Here is a 21559-nt window from a genome sequence, read left to right as displayed (position 1 = left end):
ATTTCTTCTGTGGTATAAGAGAATTGGTTCCGAATCAGTTCTGCAGCATCTTTTTGCTACTTTTCCCAAACAAAAGTGGATTCTACCATTTACTTAAGTCCATATGACTTGTGCACTAAATCTCAAGTCTATTAAAGTCTTACTTTAGTTTGTGTGAGGAACAAGCTCAGATGTAGATCATTTTTCACTAAGTTGAAGTTCTCAAAACAGGCAAGGCAAGGCAAGGCAATTTTTATTTGTATAGCACATTTCATAAACAATGGTAATTCAAAGTGCTTTACATAAAGAAGAACCAAATACATAATAAGAAAAATGGAACGCGTAAGAAATAGAAATAACAGTAAAAACAGAGAATTCCGCTATCTGGATGGAAGAGTTAGGAAGTTTCAGGGAGTTTGTTGTCCGTCAGAGCGGATCTAAACGGATCTATCCATCAGAGCGGATCTAAATGGATCTTCCTCACACTGGAGGGATAACTTGTTTTTTTTTTTTTTTTATATATATATATATATATGTTTGTTCCTTCAAACCTGGTGCCTCAAGAATGTCTTGCCAAGCTTGACATTAGTGGTCAAGCATCATTAATTTATGAGTATTTTAAATTGAGCAAGCGTTAGTGAGATTTGACAGCTGGCCTTATACTTATCTGTATAAAATCATTTTTTTCTGTTTTTTTAACTATATCTAATAAATGTAAAATAATTTGCCTAATAAGTCAACGATTGCTGTTAAAACAAGATCAGATGGAAAAGCTTCTGGAAATGAACAAATAATAAGAAATGAATGTGAATGACTGAAAAAGTATTAAATCTTAATGCATCTAAATTATAAACTCATCAGTTTCTTTTGTGTGTTGTGGAGACTGAGTTTGCAAATATAATAAGGTCGTGTTCATTTGTGTGAAAAAAACAAGTGCTCAAACAAAACTGAACTTGGTAACTTATAAATTGTATTGTCATTAGTTTTGAAGTCTAATGTAGGGTTGGAAACTGAGAACCGCTTCCTATCCAGAACCGGTAGTGTTTCTTAAAAAGTACCAGAACCTTGCAAAAGTTCTAAGTTTCGGTTCCGAAATCGGCTCTGGTGTGATTGGTGGGCAAAGTGCGAGGAGTATATCCTTTAATAGAGACATCTCACATCATGAATATTATAGAAATGAATGCACTGAAAAGCCCTCGCGCTACTCATATATGTCAGATATCAATGCAGAGAGAGATCCATGGTTAATCTTTATAGGCCTTTGCACACTGAGTCCAAAATTTTCGTATGTGTTTTTTCGTATTCGTGATCCTAAAAAATTCGTCATGCAGAGACCTTGCACAATGAGTCCGATGCATATTAATGAATCCGTTGTGGAAAAATTTGCAAAACAATACAATGAGCATGATTTAGTTGAAAAAGAAAGAGGAAACAATATTTTCAAACACACAGTATCATTATTTCTGTGTTACAAATGTTCCAATTATCACAGAAGTATACGTAAGTTTATTATTCAGATATAAACGCTAATGTCTACGCTACCGATCAAAATAGAATAAATCATCTTTTGAAAGTAACTGGGTGCTTCAAATAATGACTGTATCGATTGCATTGTTACGCCACTAGGTGGCAACAAATTACAGTTAAAAATGTATCTATCACTGAATCATTCTTTCAGAAACAATGTTAACTGACCTTATTGTAAAGTGTTACCGAATTTGTTGAGATTAGCAGTCTGTTAAACTCATTTTACAAATAAAATAAACACAAAAAGGACTGTTTGAGTTGAATATTGTGCATTTTTTCCCCTAACTAGTATTTTTTTATTTTTTATTTGTTGTTTAATAATTTTAATGGACTCAGAATCGTAAGGCCGAACCGGAATCGGAAAATTTCGGACGATTCCCAACCCTAGTCTGATGTGGCGGGCAAGGCGAGGCCGAGCCGTGAGAGTGGGGCGAGGCAGATATTTGGAAGAATGTTTGTAATCAATCAGATCTCGCCACCCATTGACTACCATAGTAGGAAAAATAAATACTATGGTAGTCAATGGGGGGCGAGATCTGCTTGATTACAAACATTCTTCCAAATATCTTCCTTTGTGTACAGCAGAACAAAGAAATGTATAAAGGTTTGGAACAACTTCAGGGTGAGTAAATGATTACAGAATTTTCATTTTTGGGTGAACAATCCTTTTAACGAGTGTCACCTGCGCACCGCACCGGTCTCGTGTTTCTCACGGAGGAGCTCTGGGAGTATAAAAGGAGGAGCGACGACAGTGAAGGACGAGAGAGATCCAGGCCTGTTTTGTTTATGTGTGTGTGGCAGTCGTCCTTGAGGGGCTGCCGTTTTTATGTTTGTTTATTTTATATGATATATTAAAGAGTTGAACGTTCGCCGATTCCTGCCTCCTTCTTCCCTGAATAACTAACTGTGTTACTACAGACTTGATCTTAAGATCTTCCTTCTTTTTAACGTCTCTCATATTCTTTGTATTTCAGATTCTACAGGAAACCAAGTGAATAAATCAGCAATTATAAATATGAATGGAGTGGTTCCTGTTGGAGAGAATATGCAGCAGTTAGGGAGTTCAGTTCAGAGATGAGATAAGACACGCCCACCAGTGTCAATCACTCTGACATCATTGACAACACGGTTCAGTCTTTAATGAGCCTCTAGAATCCATCCAATGAAAGTGAGAAAAGAATCTGTGAGAAAGAACTTGCTTGTGTAAAGAAAAATGTGTTTATTAATGTTACACTTCATACCTGTTACTCTGTTACACCCTCACAGCTTTGATTTCTGTGATTATGGACAGTGAGTGTCAAAAATATCATGTGTTTTAGATATGTGAACCACAGCAGTATTTCTCAAACAATGCATGTTTTTTTTTAATATAAAAATCAAAGATCTTTACTGTATCCTAATTCACTTTTTTATCTGACTTTCCTCCTTCTGTGGAACAAAACGAGGAAAGTCTTATTCTGTAGAATGGTTTTGTCCATTCAGTAAAATGACATGAGGGTTAGTGAATGAAGATCTCTGATCTTCGTATTCATGCTGAAGCGCCTGATAAATCTGCCTTATAGCATTGACAGTAAAAAAGACGTAAAGAAAAGCTTGTTTGCACTTGTTCAACTCTTGTACTTGAAATGTTGCATGAGATGCCACATTGTGTTATGTCTTGGATTATTCACTGCGGTTAGTATTATTCTCATTTGCTTGTTGTTTAAATAAATGTTCATATTTATCTATATATGTGTGTGTTTGATCTTTTTATTTGATCTTTACTGCATTCTTTCTAGTGGACAAAAACTGATTCGCCTGTAAAGTGATACACGGATCAAAATCGGTCTCTGCGGTGATTTAAAGTGGAATACTCGATGGTGATTGGCTTGTAACCGTTAAGTATTTAAAATTCTCGATGGCTATTGGCTGTGTTTTAACCAGCGGGGGGCAACAGTTTTGTTAACTGTCGTAATTGCATCGGCAGATTCAACACATTCATGGAGCAGCGTGTATGTACAAATATTCAAATAAGCAAAGTCATTGATTATTGTCAAAGCTTTTGAAGGCCTAAAATTATAACTGTGAAAAAAAAAAAAAAAAAAAAATGTGTTTCCATATTCAGTCACAAGGGGGAGCTTGCTGAAAAGCTTTTCATGTGGTGAAGATTCAGTCGATGCAGCTGATATTGGTGGTTTAGTTGGTCTGTGGAGTTTCGTTATGGTTTGTGGGAAGAAAAGAAACGCTGATTGAACCAAACAATGATTTTATCAGAGAATGCAGATTTGGTCACCTCAGACATCTGTGCATCAGTATGTTGGGAAACTAACTGTATATCATCATCTGACTAAATATTATTTATTAAAAAATGTCATTTAAGTGTAAGTTGAATTGCATTATTGCAAAAACCATTTTGTTAAAATGTTAAAGCATTTTCACTTCAATTTTGTTTGTATATTACTTTTCACAATACAAATGGTTCTAAAGCAGCTTTACAAAGAATGGTGCCGTGCAAACCCACTGTGATATCTGACAATATGTGATATTTATTTGTAATTATTTATTGTATTATTGTAAATAAGTCTTGTTGCAGGGGTGATGAATCAGTCTTGTGTCAGGAGACATAAGCAATGTTAGAAAACAAAAGTTTTCCTTCATTTTTGATGAAATCTGAGAGCTTTCTGTTCCTCCATAGGCAGCAGTGTTACACATTCAAGGTCCAGAAAGGTAGTTAAGACATCACTAAAGTAATCCATGTGACTCCAGTGGTTTAACCTCAATTTTTATGAAGCGACGCGATTGCTTAGATTTGTTGTTGTTGTTTTTAAACATAATTTACCACTTATTACCCAAATAGTGTTCAGGTAACAATCTCATATCTCGTGAATGTGCATTGCAGATCAATATTTTCATAAATAAAGTGGTAAAACATGTTTTTTTGCACAAACGAAGCATTGTTTCATAAAACTGAGATTAAGTGTTTCCACATTCAGTCACAAGGGGGCACTACAATCCCCCTAAAATCATACTTAAAAAAAATAATCTGTCCCAGGCAAAACTCCTATAAATAAATGTGGTAACACTTTACATCAAGGTACTCTCTGTAAAGGGCTTACAAAGGTGTTTGTTAATGACTAATAACTTATGCATTACAAATGCATTATAAGTCGTTGATAAGCAGTTATAAGTGCATGAATAACTTTAATGCCGAATAGTGAGCCGTTTTTAACTCACATGTTATAAATGCTTAATAAATGTATTTATTCACACATTTTACTCAGAACCAGATTTCTGGTTATTTCATGATGCAGCAAAAACATACTGTTATGGTGAGACTGAAGGGTGATTTATTTGTGGTTTTCTCAACAATATCTCATGACTTATGTCACTTTTCTCACTGTTGCTTGTCAGACTTTACTCTGTGCATTACCCATGATGCTCTGTAAAACGGCCATGATGCCTATTCAGAGCAATGTATAAAAACTGATTTCATATTTATCAAGATGAAATGATCAAACTTTATTTTGAAAAAACAAATAAAACAAAACATATGAGCACAACCATAACTTGATGAGATAATGAAAAATGTGATGACTTTATTAGTTACCTGTGAACCCTAATGAAGGGTGAACCATTTATTTGTGATTTATAAACATTATAAATAAAGACATGATTCATGTTTCCACTTTACATTAAAGTTTACTTTCACAGGTTACTAACTAGGGCTGGGTAGGTTACTTTTAAAATGTATTTCACTACAGATTACAAAATACATGCTTTAAAAAGTAATTTATAATGTATTTCATTAGATTATCCAAGTTTTGTAACTTAATCTAAATACTTTAGAAGACTTTGGAATACTAATGTAACAAAAAAAAGGTAATTGCAAGTTTTTATCTCACAATTCTGACTTTTTTCTCAGAATTGCATGATATGAAGTTGCAATTGTTATAAAGTAAATTGTTATAAAGTCAGAATTGTGAGATATAAATTTGCAATTTACCAGAAAAAAGTAAGAATTGCAAGAAAAGAAGTCAGAATTGTGAAATTGCAATTCTGACTTTATAACTTGCAATTACGAGTTTATATCTGCCAATTTTGACTTTATAAAGCGCAACTTTAAGTTTAAATCTCGCAATTCTGAGAAAAAAGTTCAGAACTGTGAGATGCAAACTTGCAATTGCAAGGAAAAAAGTCAGAATTGTGTGATAAAAAGTCGCAATTACCATTTTTACAGTTACAAGAACTCACAAACAACTATCGCAAAACATGAAAACAGTCATGGATCATCCAGGTCATGACAGACAGGTCAGATTCAAGGGAATGTACATTTTTGAATGGGGCATTTTTTTATAAATTTAGTCATTTTGTCTTGTGGAATATATGTAAACAACTGTTATGTGAAATATCTTATTCAGGACAGTAACATGCAATTTTTATGATCCTTTTTTTTTTTGTTAAAATTATAAAAATGTTGCATATTCTGCAAGGGGAATGAAACTTATGAGCAGAAATGTAGCTTAGGATACTTTTGCAGACTGTCAGAGTCGGAGAATCACCAATTGCTGTTTACATTAATTACCGTCACAATTTACATTAATGTTTAATAGAAATTACTTTGGTATTCTAAAATACATTTCAAATGTTACTGTAATTTGATTACACCCATTTAAAATGTAACTGTAATGAAATACAGTGACTAAGTTACTGTAACAATTAGTCCAGATGATGAATATGGAATGGAAATGGAGTCCGGGATAGCGTGGATGTAACATATGGTTGTGCTCGTATGTTTTGTTTTGTTTGTTTGTTTTTTCAAAATAAAGTTTGATAATTTCATCTTGATAAATATAAAAAATCAGTTTTTATACATTGCTCTGAATAGGCATCATGGCCGTTTTACAGAGCATCATGGGTAATGCACAGAGTAAAGTCTGACGAGCAACAGTGAGAAAAGTGACATAAGTCATGAGATATTATTGAGAAAACCACAAATAAATCACCCTTCAGTCTCACCATAACAGTATGTTTTTGCTGCATCATGAAATAACCAGAAATCTGGTTCGGGGTAAAATATGTGAATAAATACATTTAAGCATTTATAACATGTGAGTTAAAAATGGCTCACTATTTGGCAGATATTATATTAAAGTTATTCAAGCAGTTATAACTGCTTATCAACGACTTATAATGCATTTGTAAATAAGTTATTAGTCATTAACAAAAACTGATGCAGCTTATGCTGTTGATTTAGTTGTAGTATAACACTATATTTAAGCTGTCTTTTGTAGCAAAACCATTGTGAATTTGTGTTTACCATGGTTTAACTACAAAAACCATGTTTTTTTGTTTTGTTTTGTTTTTTGTTTTTGTAGTAAAACCATGGTTAATTTTCATAAGGGTTGGTCTGTGGAGTTTCATTATGGTTTGTGGGAAGCAGAAAACTTCCGACTACACTAAACAATGATTTTAACAGCTGAAGGACGATGAGAAACTTGATCAAGGCAAACATCTGACGCTCAGTATATGTCAGGAAACTCAGGTGTTCAACAGCCCTGAATGCAAAAATAGTTGAGATGAGAGCAGAGCAATATAAACTAATGTTCACACATTTATTTTTGCAACTGTCCTGCTGTTTGTTTTCTTGTCTTCTGCTTTCACACTTCATGTTTAAACTTCTCAGAAGTGTTTTTAAAGGAAACAATCATGATGCATTTAAGGTATGCCACCTTTTAAAAGACATACATTTTCATCTGTAGTTTTTCTTTTCGATGGTCTGATAGAGTCTCTAGAATAAAAGTGGCTGCTAATATAGAATATATAGTGAATTTGCTTTAAAGTGGTGGTTGATTATGATTTGACTTTTTTAACTTTAGTTAGTATGTAATGTTGCTGTTTGAGCATAAACAACATCTGCAGAGTTACGACGCTCACAGTTCAATGCAAGATATTTTCTTTTACAGAAATCAAAAAAAGACAGAAATAATGATGGTGGTGTGTCAGGAATAAGGCCAAAGGATTTAAAGATTGTTAAAAGCATGTTTATTTAATATTATAAAACAAAGAGGCATAAAGTAATAAAAGCAATATTAAGTTTTATACTATCAAATATTACAGCAAGAGATGTTAGTGAAAAAAAAAACACTAGGTGGAGCTTCAGCAGGGTCACTGTATCAACAGAGATATTTATGAACATTTAACATTAGGTAATAAGATGCAAAGGGTGTTAAAGACGTGACATATCAACCTTATGATAATAAAAATGAAATAATCATGGAAATGACATTTACTTGTGATATAATGCTGGAATCATTCAGAGGCAACTTCATCTGGTTGATCAGTGTTTGTTGCTGCGTTCTTCACGCTCTTCTTCTGTTGAAGTTTTCTGGTTCTGAATTCATAAACCAGGACGACCACCCCGGCCACGCCCACCACAGCAGAGAGAGCCAATCGGATCGCAGCTTCAGTGAAACCACAACAGCAACATTCTTATGAGAGAAGAAGTGAGCAATGTTAGAAAACAGTATTATAATGATAGATTTATGATTAATGGATCAATCAATGAGAGTTTGGCTCCATAAATAATCACTAATATCACAGCTTTACCAGAACAAAGTCGACCGATATCCAGATGTTTGGTCTGGTTGCTGATGGGATTGTTCAGCACACATCTGTAGGTGTTTTTATCCTGATGTTCCACCTCCAGAGGTAGAGAGAGACTGACGCTGAGATCAGACACGCTGATGCTGGACAATAAACTGCTTCCTTTGTACCAGGAGAGAGTCACATGACTCACATTCAACACTGAACACAACAGTAAACATGATGAAGACCTTTCTGATGATGATGATGATGATGATGAACACTGTGGAGAGTCTCTGGTGATGACAGGAACCGGAACACGAGCTGAAGAACATTACAGGAAAATTAAAGCATGTCCGGCGACATGAGCTTGGCAAAACCATATGAAAGTTTAAATGTTTTATAAGCATGAAGTGGAAAGAGAATGAAAGAAAGACATTGCTAGCATGAATTAGCATGTTTTGCTAACATGTTTTAACAGGTTACTGCCATGAATTAACATGCATTATGCATACTGCTAACATGAATTAGCATGTTTTGTTAGCATGTTTTAACAGGTTGGTACCATGAATCAATATGTTGCCAGTATGTTTTAGCACATTGTTAGCATGATGTAACATTCTGCATTCTGCTATCATGACAAAAAAATGTGTTTAAACACACATTGCTAACATGAATAGCATGTTGCTAGCATGTTTTAACGCATTGCTAGCATAATTTAACACTGCTAGCATGAATTAGCATGTTGTTAGCATGTTGCTAGCACTTTTTAGCACATTGCTAGCATAAATTAGCATGTGGCTAACATGATTTAACACTGCTAACAAGAATTATCATGTTTTAACATATTGCTAACATGAACAGTGTGTTGCTAACATGTTTTTACCACATTGTTAGCATGTTTTTCTAACATGAATTAAGAAACTCAATAGCATGATTTAACATGTTGTTAGCATGAATTAGCATGTTGCTAGCATGTTTTAGCACATTGATATCATTAATTAATTTTGCTAGCATGTTAACATGTTGTTAACTTGAATTAGCATGTTGTTAACACGTTTTAGCACACTGCTAGCATGAATTGTCATGTTTTAACATATTTCTAACATTTCATAATATACTATATGTTAAAACATGACAATTCATGCTAGCAGTGCTAAATCATGCTAACAACATGCTACTTCAGTGGTTCTCAACCACATTCCTGGAGGCCCACCAACACTGCACATTTTGCATGTCTCCTTTGTCTGACACACCCATTTTAGATCTTTGAGTCACTACTAATGAGCTGATAACCCTAATCAGGTGTGTTTAATTAAGGAGACATGCAAAATTTGCAGTGTTGGTGGGCCTCCAGGAATGTGGTTGAGAAACACTGTGCTACTTCATGGTAGCAATGTGCTTAAACATGCTAGCAACATGCTAATTCATGCTAACATGCTAACAACATATTAATTAAAGATATCAACGTGTTAAAACATGCTAGCAACATGCTAATTCATGCTAGCAACATGCTAACAATGTGGTAAAACGTCTCAGGTTACGTATGTAACCATGGTTCCATGAGAACAGGGAACGAGACTCTGCGTTTGCAAATGCTATGGGGAACGTCACGTGACTCGGTGTCTGAAAGCCAACTATCCAATAACTCCAATGCCTATTGGCCGGCGACAGCCTATGACGTCATACGGCGCGACCCTGAAGTATAAAAGGTGCGCCTGGGGAAGCAGTCATTATCCGTCGTCTTGAGGGACTGTTCAGCAGGCAGCCTGAAGCATGGCAAGGAAACGCAGAGTCTCGTTCCCTGTTCTCAGGGAACCATGGTTACATACGTAACCTGAGACGTTCCCTTTCGAAAGGGAACTTCTACTCTGCGTTTGCAAACGCTATGGGGAACGATATACCCACGCCGCCATGCTTGAGGAGAGTGCCTGCCAAGAAATATGGCTGAGACAAAGGCTCCAGAGCAGTTAGAGAACTGCTTGGCAACTCCCCATCGGGTCACACCAGGCTGTCAGTGACAGCATTCCCTTTAGCCAACAGCCCAAGCTGAACTTTAAGAAGACCTTCCTCAGAGGTCCTACAGAAGCTGCTAAGGCATCTGGAACCAGCTTTTCCGAAGAGAAAGCGATCCCTTTAAGGGAATGTGGCCAAGGAACCGAAGGGAACCTCGGCCAGTCACTAGAGGGGAACGAAGTCACCCCCAATGCCACCAGGGAGGCCGACCTGGTCTGTCACGAGACAAACTTAGTCTTGGCAAATCCTGTCTGAATACAGAGCCTCTAAAACGCATTCTTCATAGAAGATAGTAAGTAAGAGTGACTGCAAAGAGGCAGAAACAAACTCAAACCCACACGTAGAGACGGGCATCCTGGAGAGCAGAACTCAGCTAAGTGCTATGAACCCTCGTATTGAGAGGAGTACAATCCACTCATCCTAGGATCTACTCAGTGCTTAATTAACGCATTAAGGAGGCTGTGCGCTAGAGAACCCTGATCCAGGGGAGCACAAACCAGCCTGAGGCTGAATCATAGAAGGAGGCCTAATTAAGGCCTACCACTATGATCAGCTTAGGGAGCTAAGCACTATTATAAACATAACCCTAAAAGGGAAGTACGAAGCTCACCTAACAGGTAGACCATGCAATGGGCACATACTCATGGAGGCCGAGGAGGGGCCTACAGCATGATAGTAGTTATGTGGAAACAGAAGTCTTATACAGAAAGTGGCCTGGTTTTAAGGGCCACCCTGAACACCTGTCTTGTTTTCCTGGGGTAGACAGACGACTTCAATGACAGCATAAGAGGCTGCAAAGTGCCCGCATGACAATCCACCTAACACAATCCAAGGAGCAGTGCACTCAGTAAAAAGCACCTTTTACTCTTTAAAGCAAGAGGAGTGCAGCGTACGCCAACACGTATTAAGGAAGGCCTGGAGGGGCCTATAACCTCAACAGACACGTGGCATCAGCTCATGGCAGTGTTTAGGCCCCAAGGACGATAAACAACCAGACAAAAAGGAGGTTGGATTTATCACTTAGGCCTCTGGCCAACGAAAGTGTATACAGATAATTCTCAAAGAGAAATACACCCAAACATACTCCAGTGTGTTCAAAAAAGGCGGCCCATAGGCCTAGCAACCTCTAATACACATGCCGTAAGTCTCGTGGCCGTTTCCAGGAGCACAAAAGATCCACCCTAGGCGCTAGGTGGCTCTTAGCTCAACTAGATTAGAATCAGACTCAGGGAGGCAGATGTAGGTTAAACCAACCTTCCGTAAGGTTTCACTACCATAATCAACCTGAGGGGCTAGCCACTCGGAATACTCTGTAAAAGCACCTTGTTACTCTCACAGCGAGAGGAGTACATGACTGAACTCCACATATTACACCGGAGGCCGAAGTAGGCCTGCCTTAGTAAACACGTGGCATCAGCAAGTGGCTACCATAACCATACCACCCAAAGGCCATGTATTAGAAGTTTCCAAGATGATTAATACATGAAAAACGTTGCCAAACATCGTGAACAGGCCTGTTAGGGCCTATCCGTCAGCGATGGGGCGTGGCCGATGGTGGCATGGTTTCCCAGGCATCCTGCCAACAGGTCGACTAGAAAAGGAGGCCTTAAGGGGCCTCCATTCCAGCATCAAGTGGCGATCAGCCTGCTCACAGATTAAAAAACACAAACTGTGCCATCATGTGAACTAAAAAAGGAGGCCTGAAGGGGCCTGCCAATTCAATAACATGTGGCTTCAGCTCGTGAATATAAGGGAACCAAGCTACAGGGAACCAGCTCTAACCCAAATAGCTATGGGAAGCTAACTGCGACCTGCGCTAGGCTACACATTCCAACAGGCAATGTACCCTAAATATTTGTGACTAAAGGGAACCAAACAAAACCAACATGGTCTAAGGGAGGCTAATACAAGTCTACTACCTCAAACAGACATGTGGCAGGGCCTGTGGCAGCGTAAATCTGTGAGAATATGTGAGCATATTATGATCAGTTAAACAGCATTGTAAAAACAACTGCTAACTAGAAGGAGGCCGAGTATCATAAGGCCTACAATCCGAGTTATATGCAATATAGCTGTTAACAAGATCACCAAAAAGGGAGCTACTAGATACCAACTTTGCTCAAAAAAGTGGCTCTAACCACCCTGAGTATGCAATCCAACGGGTGATGCACTCAGTGACACAAAAAACCTCTTAACTGGGGAATATAAGTCACCATATACTCAAATAGAGGCCACTTTACAGCGAAAGGGCCTGCTATTATGAGAGCAGGTGCTAACCTGTGGCAGCATAAATAAGCTCACATACAAATGTAGGGCAAAAGTCTAGAACTCAAAGTAACACAAACTTTGATATACATGCTGTCTTTGAAAGGAAAAACACTCTCTGTACAGATTCTCAGATCTGATCTAAGCCCTAGAGGACAGGAGCTAAAAACTAGCAACGTCAACTCAAACTTGATAAATACAAAACATCAAGTGGCTCAGAAGAAAAACATTTCCTTTAGCATGAAAGTTCTAGAAAGTGGGGCCTAGCACACACCTGCATAACTTATCTACGTGAAGATAAGGGCCTACCACCTGAGAAACAGCATCAGGGGGTCAAAAACAGTCTACAACCTAGCTGTTAAACTCAACAATTGCACCTACACAAGCAAGGGGATAATTGGGCATACGGCCTAAACAACTCCCTCAGGAGGAAGCCAGAACTAGGAACTACACATCCTGAAAGGATAGTAAATACATATGGGGTTACTTCATATACCACACATCACCTAGCTCTAGCCTGGCCGCTAAGCTATAGGCCTATATACTACAACAGGCCCATAACAAAGCCTGATCTTCACTTCCAAGTCTCACGATGAGAGAAATAAAGCGAAGCTCAAAGCTAAAATGTCAGGCGGCCGATTAGGGCCGCCGTAGACATGTAAACTGAAGTAATGAGTGCCAACTCAAACTATACTGAAAAACAGCCGAGAGGCTACTCATATATATAGAAAAAACTAAGCGGCAGCCATTTTGTGGCCTGCTCAGTCAGTCTCAACACTCCAGTTTTGCCCAAAAAACCCCTAAATAGTTCACATTTTACTGTTACATGTTCAGGAAATTATACAGGAACAACACAAGGTCAAACATTTAAATAATTAAATCAGACCTTGTCTTACCTTCCTGTGGCTCGAAGACCAAAGACTCCTCCTTCACTTCTTTGATATGGGAAGGATGAAAACCATGGTTCTAGAAGCCCAAAGAACCCTTTCACTATCAAGCCAGAAGGCGGGCCTTCAGAAAAATTTCATCATGGGCCCAGCCGTCAGCCTGACTGTTCAAAGGTGTCGTCCTGAACATGCACAGTGATTAAAAACGCCCGGGAGGCCGAGGAAGAGGGGCGAAGGCAGATGTAGAATTACCTTCGCCAAGAGAGGGGATCGATCAGCGGCGTTGCTGGCGCCGGTGATCAATTACCTCCCTTAAGTCCATCTTCCTCTTCCTCATATCCCGCCGCTTCTGCGACTTGCTCCGAGGTGGAGGAGGCGCTCGAGCGGCGACACTAGACTTCTGGCCCTGCCTCTGAGCCTCGGCTCGAGACGGGCCAGGGCCTCCCGGCTGTCTGGGCCCAGGATCGGACCTGAGCAGTATGCAATTTTTGTATGCTGCTGAGCGCGCCTTCGCCTCCCTGAACTTTCCGACAACCGTTTCAACGGAGCCGCCGAAAAGTTCAGTTGGCGAAACCGGGGCATCGAGGAGAGAGCCCTTCTCTTTCTCCCCGATGTCCGCCATGTTCAGCCACAGATGCCTCTCCGTGGCCACCATGGCCGCCATCGATCTCCCAATCGAGGCGGCCGTCTGCTTGGTGGCCCGGAGAGCGAGATCTGTGGTGCGGCGCAGCTCAGCCACCGCATCAGGGGACAAACCCTGCCCCGATCCAGGTCCTTCAGCAAGTCAGCCTGGTAGGCTTGCAACACAGCCATAGAGTGCAAAGCCGCGCCAGCCTGACCTGCAGCAGCATATGCTCTGCCGTTCAGACGAGATGTCAGTTTAAGGGGTCTGGACGGCAGAACCGGAGCTTTCAGTGTCAGTGCCCTGCCCGTGACGAGATAGTTGGCAAACGTCTCGTCAATGGGCGGCAGCAACACATACCCATGCTGGCCTAATCCCTCCACATCAGCGAAATTCCCCCTCTGATGTGGATGAATTCTGGCCGAGTATGGGTTCTTCCATGCCTCTTGATCTCTACGTGAAGATCTGGAAGGAATGGAAGGCTCACTGGAGTTACGGGGTTGTGGTCAGAAAGAAACCGTTCGTCTAACCTGCCGCGAACGGGCTCTTTCCTCACGCGATCCCATGGCAGCTGCAGCCTGCCGGCGGCGCGCTCCACAACCTCCAGTAACTCGGCATATGCTGGGCAAGGAGGCTTGGAGAAAGAAGAAGTCGCAACTTCTTCCTCCTCCATTGCCATCTCCTGCTCACGGGGGCTAGCAGCCAGAAGAACACTCGCTCCTGGATCCGATGATGTCAGAGATAAGACATCATCGTCATCCAGGAGCTCATCCCCGCCAGCCGCCGCCAGAGGTTGAGAGACTGTGACACCTTTCTCAAACTTGGCAGCGAGCTCCACCTGTTAGCAACATGCTTTTCATGTTAGCAGTGTGTGTTAAAACATGTTAATTCATACTAGCAACCTGTTAAAACATGCTAACAAAACATGCTAATTCACGAGTTTACACGTACATGAAATCAAAATAAAGTTATTTGTATAGTAATTTATGCGTATTTGGCGTGCTGTCCGGGGGAGGATGTTTAACACATAATACTGCTTCAGAAATAATCAAGCTTTTGGGGTTATCTATGGTTTGTTGAAAGTACTTTGTAAAAGTTTTTACACTTTTAAGTTTCCTTTAAAAGAGATCCAAAATTGAATCATCATCATCCAATCATTCAAAATTGAAAATTCTGTCATCATTTACTCAACCTTAAGTTGTTAATTTCTTTCTTGTGCTGAGGGAAGATATTGTTAAGAATGTGGATAGCCACAGTATTTTCCACAGTATTTTTTTTATCGAAGTCAGTGGGAGCCAGCAACTGTTTAGTTACCAACATTTTTCAAAATATCTTCCTTTATGTTCATCAGAAGATAGAACTTCATGCAGGTTTGGAACAACGCGAGGGTGAGTAAATGATCACAAACTGTCCCTTTCATGTTCGATGGTTGAAGTAATGTCACTTCATTGTACCCAATCTTTTTCAAAAATAAATCATATTGTTGCATTCATAGAGCGAACTTTTGCTGATTGTTTATGCTTTAACAGAAGTTACAAGGATATATATATATATATATATATATATATATATATATATATACAGATCAGTCATAACATTATGAGCACTGACACTGAAGTGATTAACACTGATCATCTCTTCATCACGGCACCTGTTAGTGGGTGGATATATTAGGCAGCAGCAAGTGAGCATTTTATCCTCAAAGTTGATGTTTTAGAAGCAGGAAAAATGGGCAAGCGTAAGGATTGAGCGAGTTTGACAAGGACCAAATTGTGATGGCTAGACGACTGGGTCAGAGCATCTCCAAAACTGCAGCTCTTGTGGGGTGTTCCCGGTCTGCAGTGGTCAGTATCTATCAAAAGTGGTCCAAGGAAGGAACAGTGGTGAACCGGCGACAGGGTCACGGGCGGACAAGGCTCATTGATGCACGTGGGGAGCAAAGGCTGGCCCGTGTGGTCCGATCCAACAGACGAGCTACCGTAGCTCGAATTGCTCAAGAAGTTAATGCTGGTTCTGATAGAAAGGTGTCAGAATACACAGTGCATCAGTTTGTTGCGTATGGAGCTGCATAGCCGCAGACCAGTCAGGGTGCCCATGCTGACCCCTGTCCACCGCCGAAAGAGCCAACAGTGGACACGTGAGCATCAGAACTGGACCACGGAGCAATGGAAGAAGGTGGCCTGGTCTGATGAATCACGTTTTTGTGGATGGCCGGGTGCAAATGTTCAAACAAAATATTCACTTGCTGCCTAATATATCCACCCACTAACAGGTGCCGTGATGAAGAGATGATCAGTGTTATTTACTTCACCTGTCAGTGTCATAATGTTATGCTGATCGGTGTATTAATAATATAATATAATATAATATAATAATAATATACACACGCACACACACACACAAGGTACAGGTATACTCACAATAGACAGTAACACTGAATGTGTTCAGCAGGGTGTTCGTGTTTCTTGTTTTATAAAGTCCAGAGTCTGTGATTCTGGTGTTTGTGATGGTCAGAGATCCATTCTGATCCATCTTCAGTCTGCCTTTGAATCTCCCATTGGCACTATCATCATAACACGCGATTTTATTGTCCTTTCTGATTTCAGCTATGAGAATGTTTGTATCTCCAAACCTCCATTCGATCTCATCATCTCTCTGTACGTTCAGAGTGACTGAATCTCCCTCCGTCACTGACACTGGCGTCACTGCATCAACACTAAAAACTCCTGGAAAACAAACAGAAACAATTGCTTTAAGCAAATTTGATATATATATATATATATTTTTTTTTTTTTTTTTTTTTTTTTTTTAAAGAAAATCATTGCAATAACTGGACACCAAATATTGAATGCATAATTAAACTAAGTTAACATTTTCATATGAGTAAGATTTAATTTGCTTGAGTTGGTAATCTCACTGTTTAATTTAAATTCACTATTATTTATGATATTAACAGACATCATAAAACACTTAGCTTACCAACTACACACCACAGGCACATATGGAAGAAAATCGGGTGAATCATTTTCTTCAGCAATTTGAACACCAGAACAGTTTCAAATATTTCTGAAACAAACTCAGTAGAAATGTTATAGTCTATCAAATATCTCCTGATACGACTGAACTGAAGATGAGAGCGATGTCAGATAAAGTGCTCACTGTGAATAAATATACCTCTGCGCTCCTCCTTCTTACCGGGACTTATTTAGAGCGAGTCTACGAGAAACTGCAGTAAATTGTTCTGATGTTATTTTAAGATTACTATGAGTTCCCCTTTTTGCCACATAAAGTTTTTATGCACACTGAGACGCAGGCTCTTTTAGACTTGTAGCGGCTTCAGATCTTTGATACAGCTTGTCAGGTTTGGAAACCTAAATTTACTCTTTTCGTAGCAGATAAACTCGTTAGTCAGTCTGTATAAAAATCTTTAAGTTTAGTGGCTTTGTTAACAGTTGTTGCTATCCATCGAGTGAGAGTGGTTCGGAAAAAAAAACATCACGAGTAAACTATATATCCTCTGAATGTGATATGCTTATATTAGTGTTTCATATCTGGATTTTATTGTAGGCAAGTCAAGTGTTGATATGAGAATCTAAATCGATCAAATTATCATTAACTTTTTCCTTTTTCTTTGAATGGGTGACATCATGCGTTGCCGAACTGAATTGTGGGTTCTGTCGCACAGAAGTTGAAGATTTCTCAACTTTTCAGACATCAGCCAATCAGATCACAGACACTAGCCAATTGTATTCATGCAACACCAGAAAGTAATGTGATTGGCTGTTGTCACTATGACGGTCGCGTCAGTGTGCGTGAATGCAGCGTTATGGGGAGCGTTACGTGCTCCAGTCGGGCTTGGGCCGAGAATTCTGACAAGATGTCGGACATGGGCTGGGCTCGGGTCTGAGCGTTTAGGGCCAGGGCCTAAATTTGAGGCCTGTGCAGGGCTCTAAGGAGAAACAGCTTTCCGAAGCTTTGAACCTATGCTTTGAATCAATTGCTTCGCAGAATGATTCACTGTTCCGAAACGCCAGAAACTGGTCTCTACAGCAAAAACTTAACATGCAGCTGCAGATGTTATATTGAATGCTATTGAATGCAATTAACAAATCATCTAATACCAATAATTACAAAATTCTTGGGGCTGTTGGTTAGAGAGTCGGTTGCTGGTTCGACTCCAGTAAGTTACCAGCAGGAAATGATGAGGTGCCCCTGAGCAAGGCCCCTAAATATTAAATAGTATTTACTCCTTATTGTTACTCATTTATGGTTATTCTTTTTTTTATATGAAAGTCAAGTCAATTTATATAGCGCTTTTTACAATGCAGATTGTGTCAAAGCAGCTTTACAGTGATAACTGGTGTATAATTTTGGCTGCACAGCAGCTCTTAAATAAAATGGTGTCAATGCAGGCAGATGCAAAGCACTGTTGAATATCAAACGTCAAATGTCAAGTGTCCCCAACTAAGCAAGCCAAAAGCGACAGCGGCAAGGAACCCAAACTCCAACAGGTGACATCAGGTGGCAAACAGGTGTTAAAATGAAGGAAAAAACCTTGGGAGAAACCAGGCTTAGTCGGGGGGCCAGTTCTCCTCTAGCAAACAGTGCTTTGTTACGATTCAGGTAGCTATCATAAGTCTGACAGGATCGCAACATTCAAAGTATTTATTCTAGTTCAATCCAGTTGAGGATCGTATTTATCACGCCGGTATGGACGGTTTGTTGAGGAGCTGTGCCACTGGCTGTCGTGTCGATGAGGCCTTCACAATGGATGATCTAGTTGACTCAATCTCTGCTGATACTTCAGGGGTGCGTTGTGGTCGTGTCAAGGCACAGATCCTCCATCTCACCTGGATACGGCCTAGATCCGGTTGACTACGATAAACCTCGGGATAAACAGAAAGACTAATATTAGCGTAGATGCCATTCTTCTTCTGATGTAATGAGTACATCTGGTGTTATAGGAAGTGTTCCCGGTTCCGGCTGACCTAATTTATGCAGCCTAATAATCCTTTAACCGATTTGAAAAAATAAATTGATAATGTGTTATGTGTATGCCAGGTTAAAGAGATGCGTTTTTAGTCTAGATTTAAACTGACAGAGTGTGTCTGCTTCCCGAACAATGCTAGGAAGATTGTTCCAGAGTTTAGGTGCCAAATAGGAGAAGGATCTACAGCCTGCGGTTGATTTTGATATTCTAGGTATTATCAGCTGGCCTGAATTCTGAGATCGCAATAGACGTGAAGGACTATAATGCATTAAGGTCTCGCTCAGGTACTGGGGAGCTAAACCATTTAGTGCTTTGTAAGTAATTAGCAAGATTTTAAAATCTATACGATGTTTAACAGGAAGCCAATGCAGTGTTGACAGAACTGGGCTAATATGGTCATACTTCCTAGTTCTAGTAAGAACTCTAGCTGCTGCATTTTGTACGAGCTGTAGTTTATTTATCAGGCGAGCAGAACAACCACCCAGTAGAGCGTTACAGTAATCTAGCCTTGAGGTCATGAACGCATGAACTAACTGTTCTGCATTTGTCATTGAGAGCATATGTCGTAGTATAGATATATTTTTAAGATGGAAGAATGCGGTTTTACAGATGCTAGAAACGTGGCTTTCAAATGAAAGATTGGTATCAAAGAGCACACCCAGGTTCCTAACTGACGACGAAGACTTAACAGAGCAGCCATCAAGTGTTAGACAATATTCTAGGTTATTACGTGAAGAGGTTTTTGGTCCAAAAATTAGAATCTCTGTTTTTTCTGAATTTAGTAGTAGGAAATTACTGGTCATCCAATTTTTTATATCAGCTATGCATTCCGTTAATTTTGTGAATTGGTAAGTTTCGTCAGGGCGCGAAGAAATATAGAGCTGAGTATCATCAGCGTAACAGTGAAAACTAACGCCATGCTTCCTAATGATATCTCCCAAGGGTAGCATGTACAGAGTGAACAGTAACGGTCCTAGTACTGAGCCTTGTGGTACTCCATACTGAACTTGTGATCGATATGACATCTCTTTGTTTACTACTACAGACTGATAACGGTCAGATAAGTATGATTTGAACCATGACAGTGCAATTCCACTAATGCCAACATAATTTTTGAGTCTATTTAAAAGAATATTGTGATCAATAGTGTCAAAAGCAGCACTAAGATCCAGTAACACTAATAGAGAGATACAACCACGATCTGATGATAAGAGCAAATCATTAGTAACTCTAAAGAGAGCAGTCTCAGTACTATGGTACGGTCTAAATCCTGACTGGAAATCCTCACAGATACTATTTCTTTCTAAAAAGGAACATAGTTGTGATGATACTGCCTTTTCTAGTATTTTTGACAGAAAAGTGAGATTTGAGATTGGCCTGTAATTGACTAATTCTCTAGGATCAAGTTGTGGTTTTTTAATAAGAGGTTTAATAATAGCCAGCTTAAAAGTTTTCGTTACGTATCCTAGTGATAAAGATGAATTGACGATATTAAGAAGAGGATCTATGACCTCTGGAAGCATTTCTTTCAATAGCTTAGTCGGTATAGGGTCTAACATACATGTTGATGATTTTGATGATTTAACAAGTTTAGACAATTCTTCCTCTCCTAAAGCAGTAAATGAATTGAATTTTTCCTCAGGGACACTACAATGCACTGTCTGACGCGATACTGTAGTAGACGGTTGCATGGTTATTATTTTCTCTCTAATATTGTTAATCTTGCAAGTAAAGAAGTTCATAAAGTCATTACTGCTGTGCTCTTTGGAAACATCAGAAGTTGAAGCTTTATTTCTTGTTAATTTAGCCACTGTATCAAATAAATACCTAGGGTTGTGCTTATTTTCTTCTAAAAGTTTTGAAAAATAGGCAGATCTAGCAGCTTTTAAGGCCTTTCTGTACTCAATCATTCTCTCTCTCCACGAAATGCGAAAAACTTCTAGTTTTGTTTTCTTCCAGCTGCACTCCATTTTTCTGGCTGCTCCCTTTAGGGCCCGAGTGTGCTTATTGTACCACGGCATTGGATTAATTTCCTTAATCTTTTTTAAACGCAAAGGAGCAACTGAGTCTAATGTGCTGGAAAAGACAGAGGCAATAGTTTCTGTTGCAACATCGAGGTCTTCTAAGCTTTCTGGTATGCTAAGGTGATGAAACTGATCAGGAAGATTATTTATAAAGCGATCTTTAGTGGTAGAAGTGATAGTTCTACCATATTTATGGCAGGGAGGCAGTTTAGCCGCCTTGACTAAATGTAGTATACACAAGACTAGATAATGATCTGAGATGTCGTCACTCTGCTGCAGAATTTCAACAGCATCGATATCGATTCCATGTGACAATATTAGATCTAAAGTATGATTACGACAATGAGTGGGTCCTGACACATGTTGTCTAACTCCAATAGAGTTTAGAATGTCTGTAAATGCCAATCCTAATGCGTCTTTTTCATTATCTACATGAATATTAAAATCACCAACAACAAGGACTTTATCTGCAGCTAGTACTAACTCCGATAGAAAATCAGCAAATTCTTTGATAAAGTCTGTATTGTGTCCTGGTGGCCTGTATACAGTAGCCAGCACAAATGTCAACCTACATAATGTTACATAAAGTACCATTACTTCGAAGGAATTATATTTGAAAGACTTTTGACTAATACTGTAAATATTACTATAGATTACAGCAACACCTCCCCCTTTGCCTTTCTGACGA

At 39.2% G+C, this 21559-nt stretch overlaps 2 protein-coding genes across 15 annotated transcripts in view; one reads left to right on the top strand and one right to left on the bottom strand.

Moving 5' to 3' along the window:
• Nucleotides 1-21559, top strand: part of LOC127517971 (uncharacterized) — a 66204-nt gene that overhangs the window by 16107 nt on the left and 28538 nt on the right. For 2 of the 13 annotated variants that reach the window (XR_007931615.1, XR_007931627.1), the window contains one exon: nt 1843-3235. The exons of 9 other annotated variants lie outside the window; for them this stretch is intronic. The gene's annotated coding sequence lies outside the window, so the exon portion shown is untranslated. Of the gene's footprint in view, nt 1-1842; nt 3236-21559 lie in introns of those variants that run through there. 2 more of the 13 variants (XR_007931611.1, XR_007931628.1) reach the window with 2 other exon arrangements.
• LOC127518973 (signaling lymphocytic activation molecule-like) overlaps nt 7538-21559 on the bottom strand; it is a 44189-nt gene continuing 30167 nt past the window's right edge. The window contains exons 1-4 of one of the 2 annotated variants that reach the window (XM_051906322.1): nt 16837-17006; nt 16278-16583; nt 8092-8391; nt 7538-7973 (exon numbers count right to left, since the gene is read on the bottom strand). In XM_051906322.1, the coding sequence (XP_051762282.1) occupies nt 7795-7973; nt 8092-8391; nt 16278-16583; nt 16837-16882 (831 nt within the window). In that variant the 5' untranslated portion in view covers nt 16883-17006 and the 3' untranslated portion in view covers nt 7538-7794. Of the gene's footprint in view, nt 7974-8091; nt 8392-16277; nt 16584-16836; nt 17007-21559 lie in introns of those variants that run through there. The other variant, XM_051906410.1, reaches the window with a different exon arrangement.

This window comes from Ctenopharyngodon idella, chromosome 1 (genome assembly GCF_019924925.1).
Source record: "Ctenopharyngodon idella isolate HZGC_01 chromosome 1, HZGC01, whole genome shotgun sequence".
Taxonomy (NCBI): domain Eukaryota; kingdom Metazoa; phylum Chordata; class Actinopteri; order Cypriniformes; family Xenocyprididae; genus Ctenopharyngodon; species Ctenopharyngodon idella.
This window is presented reverse-complemented; position numbering and strand designations above follow the sequence as displayed.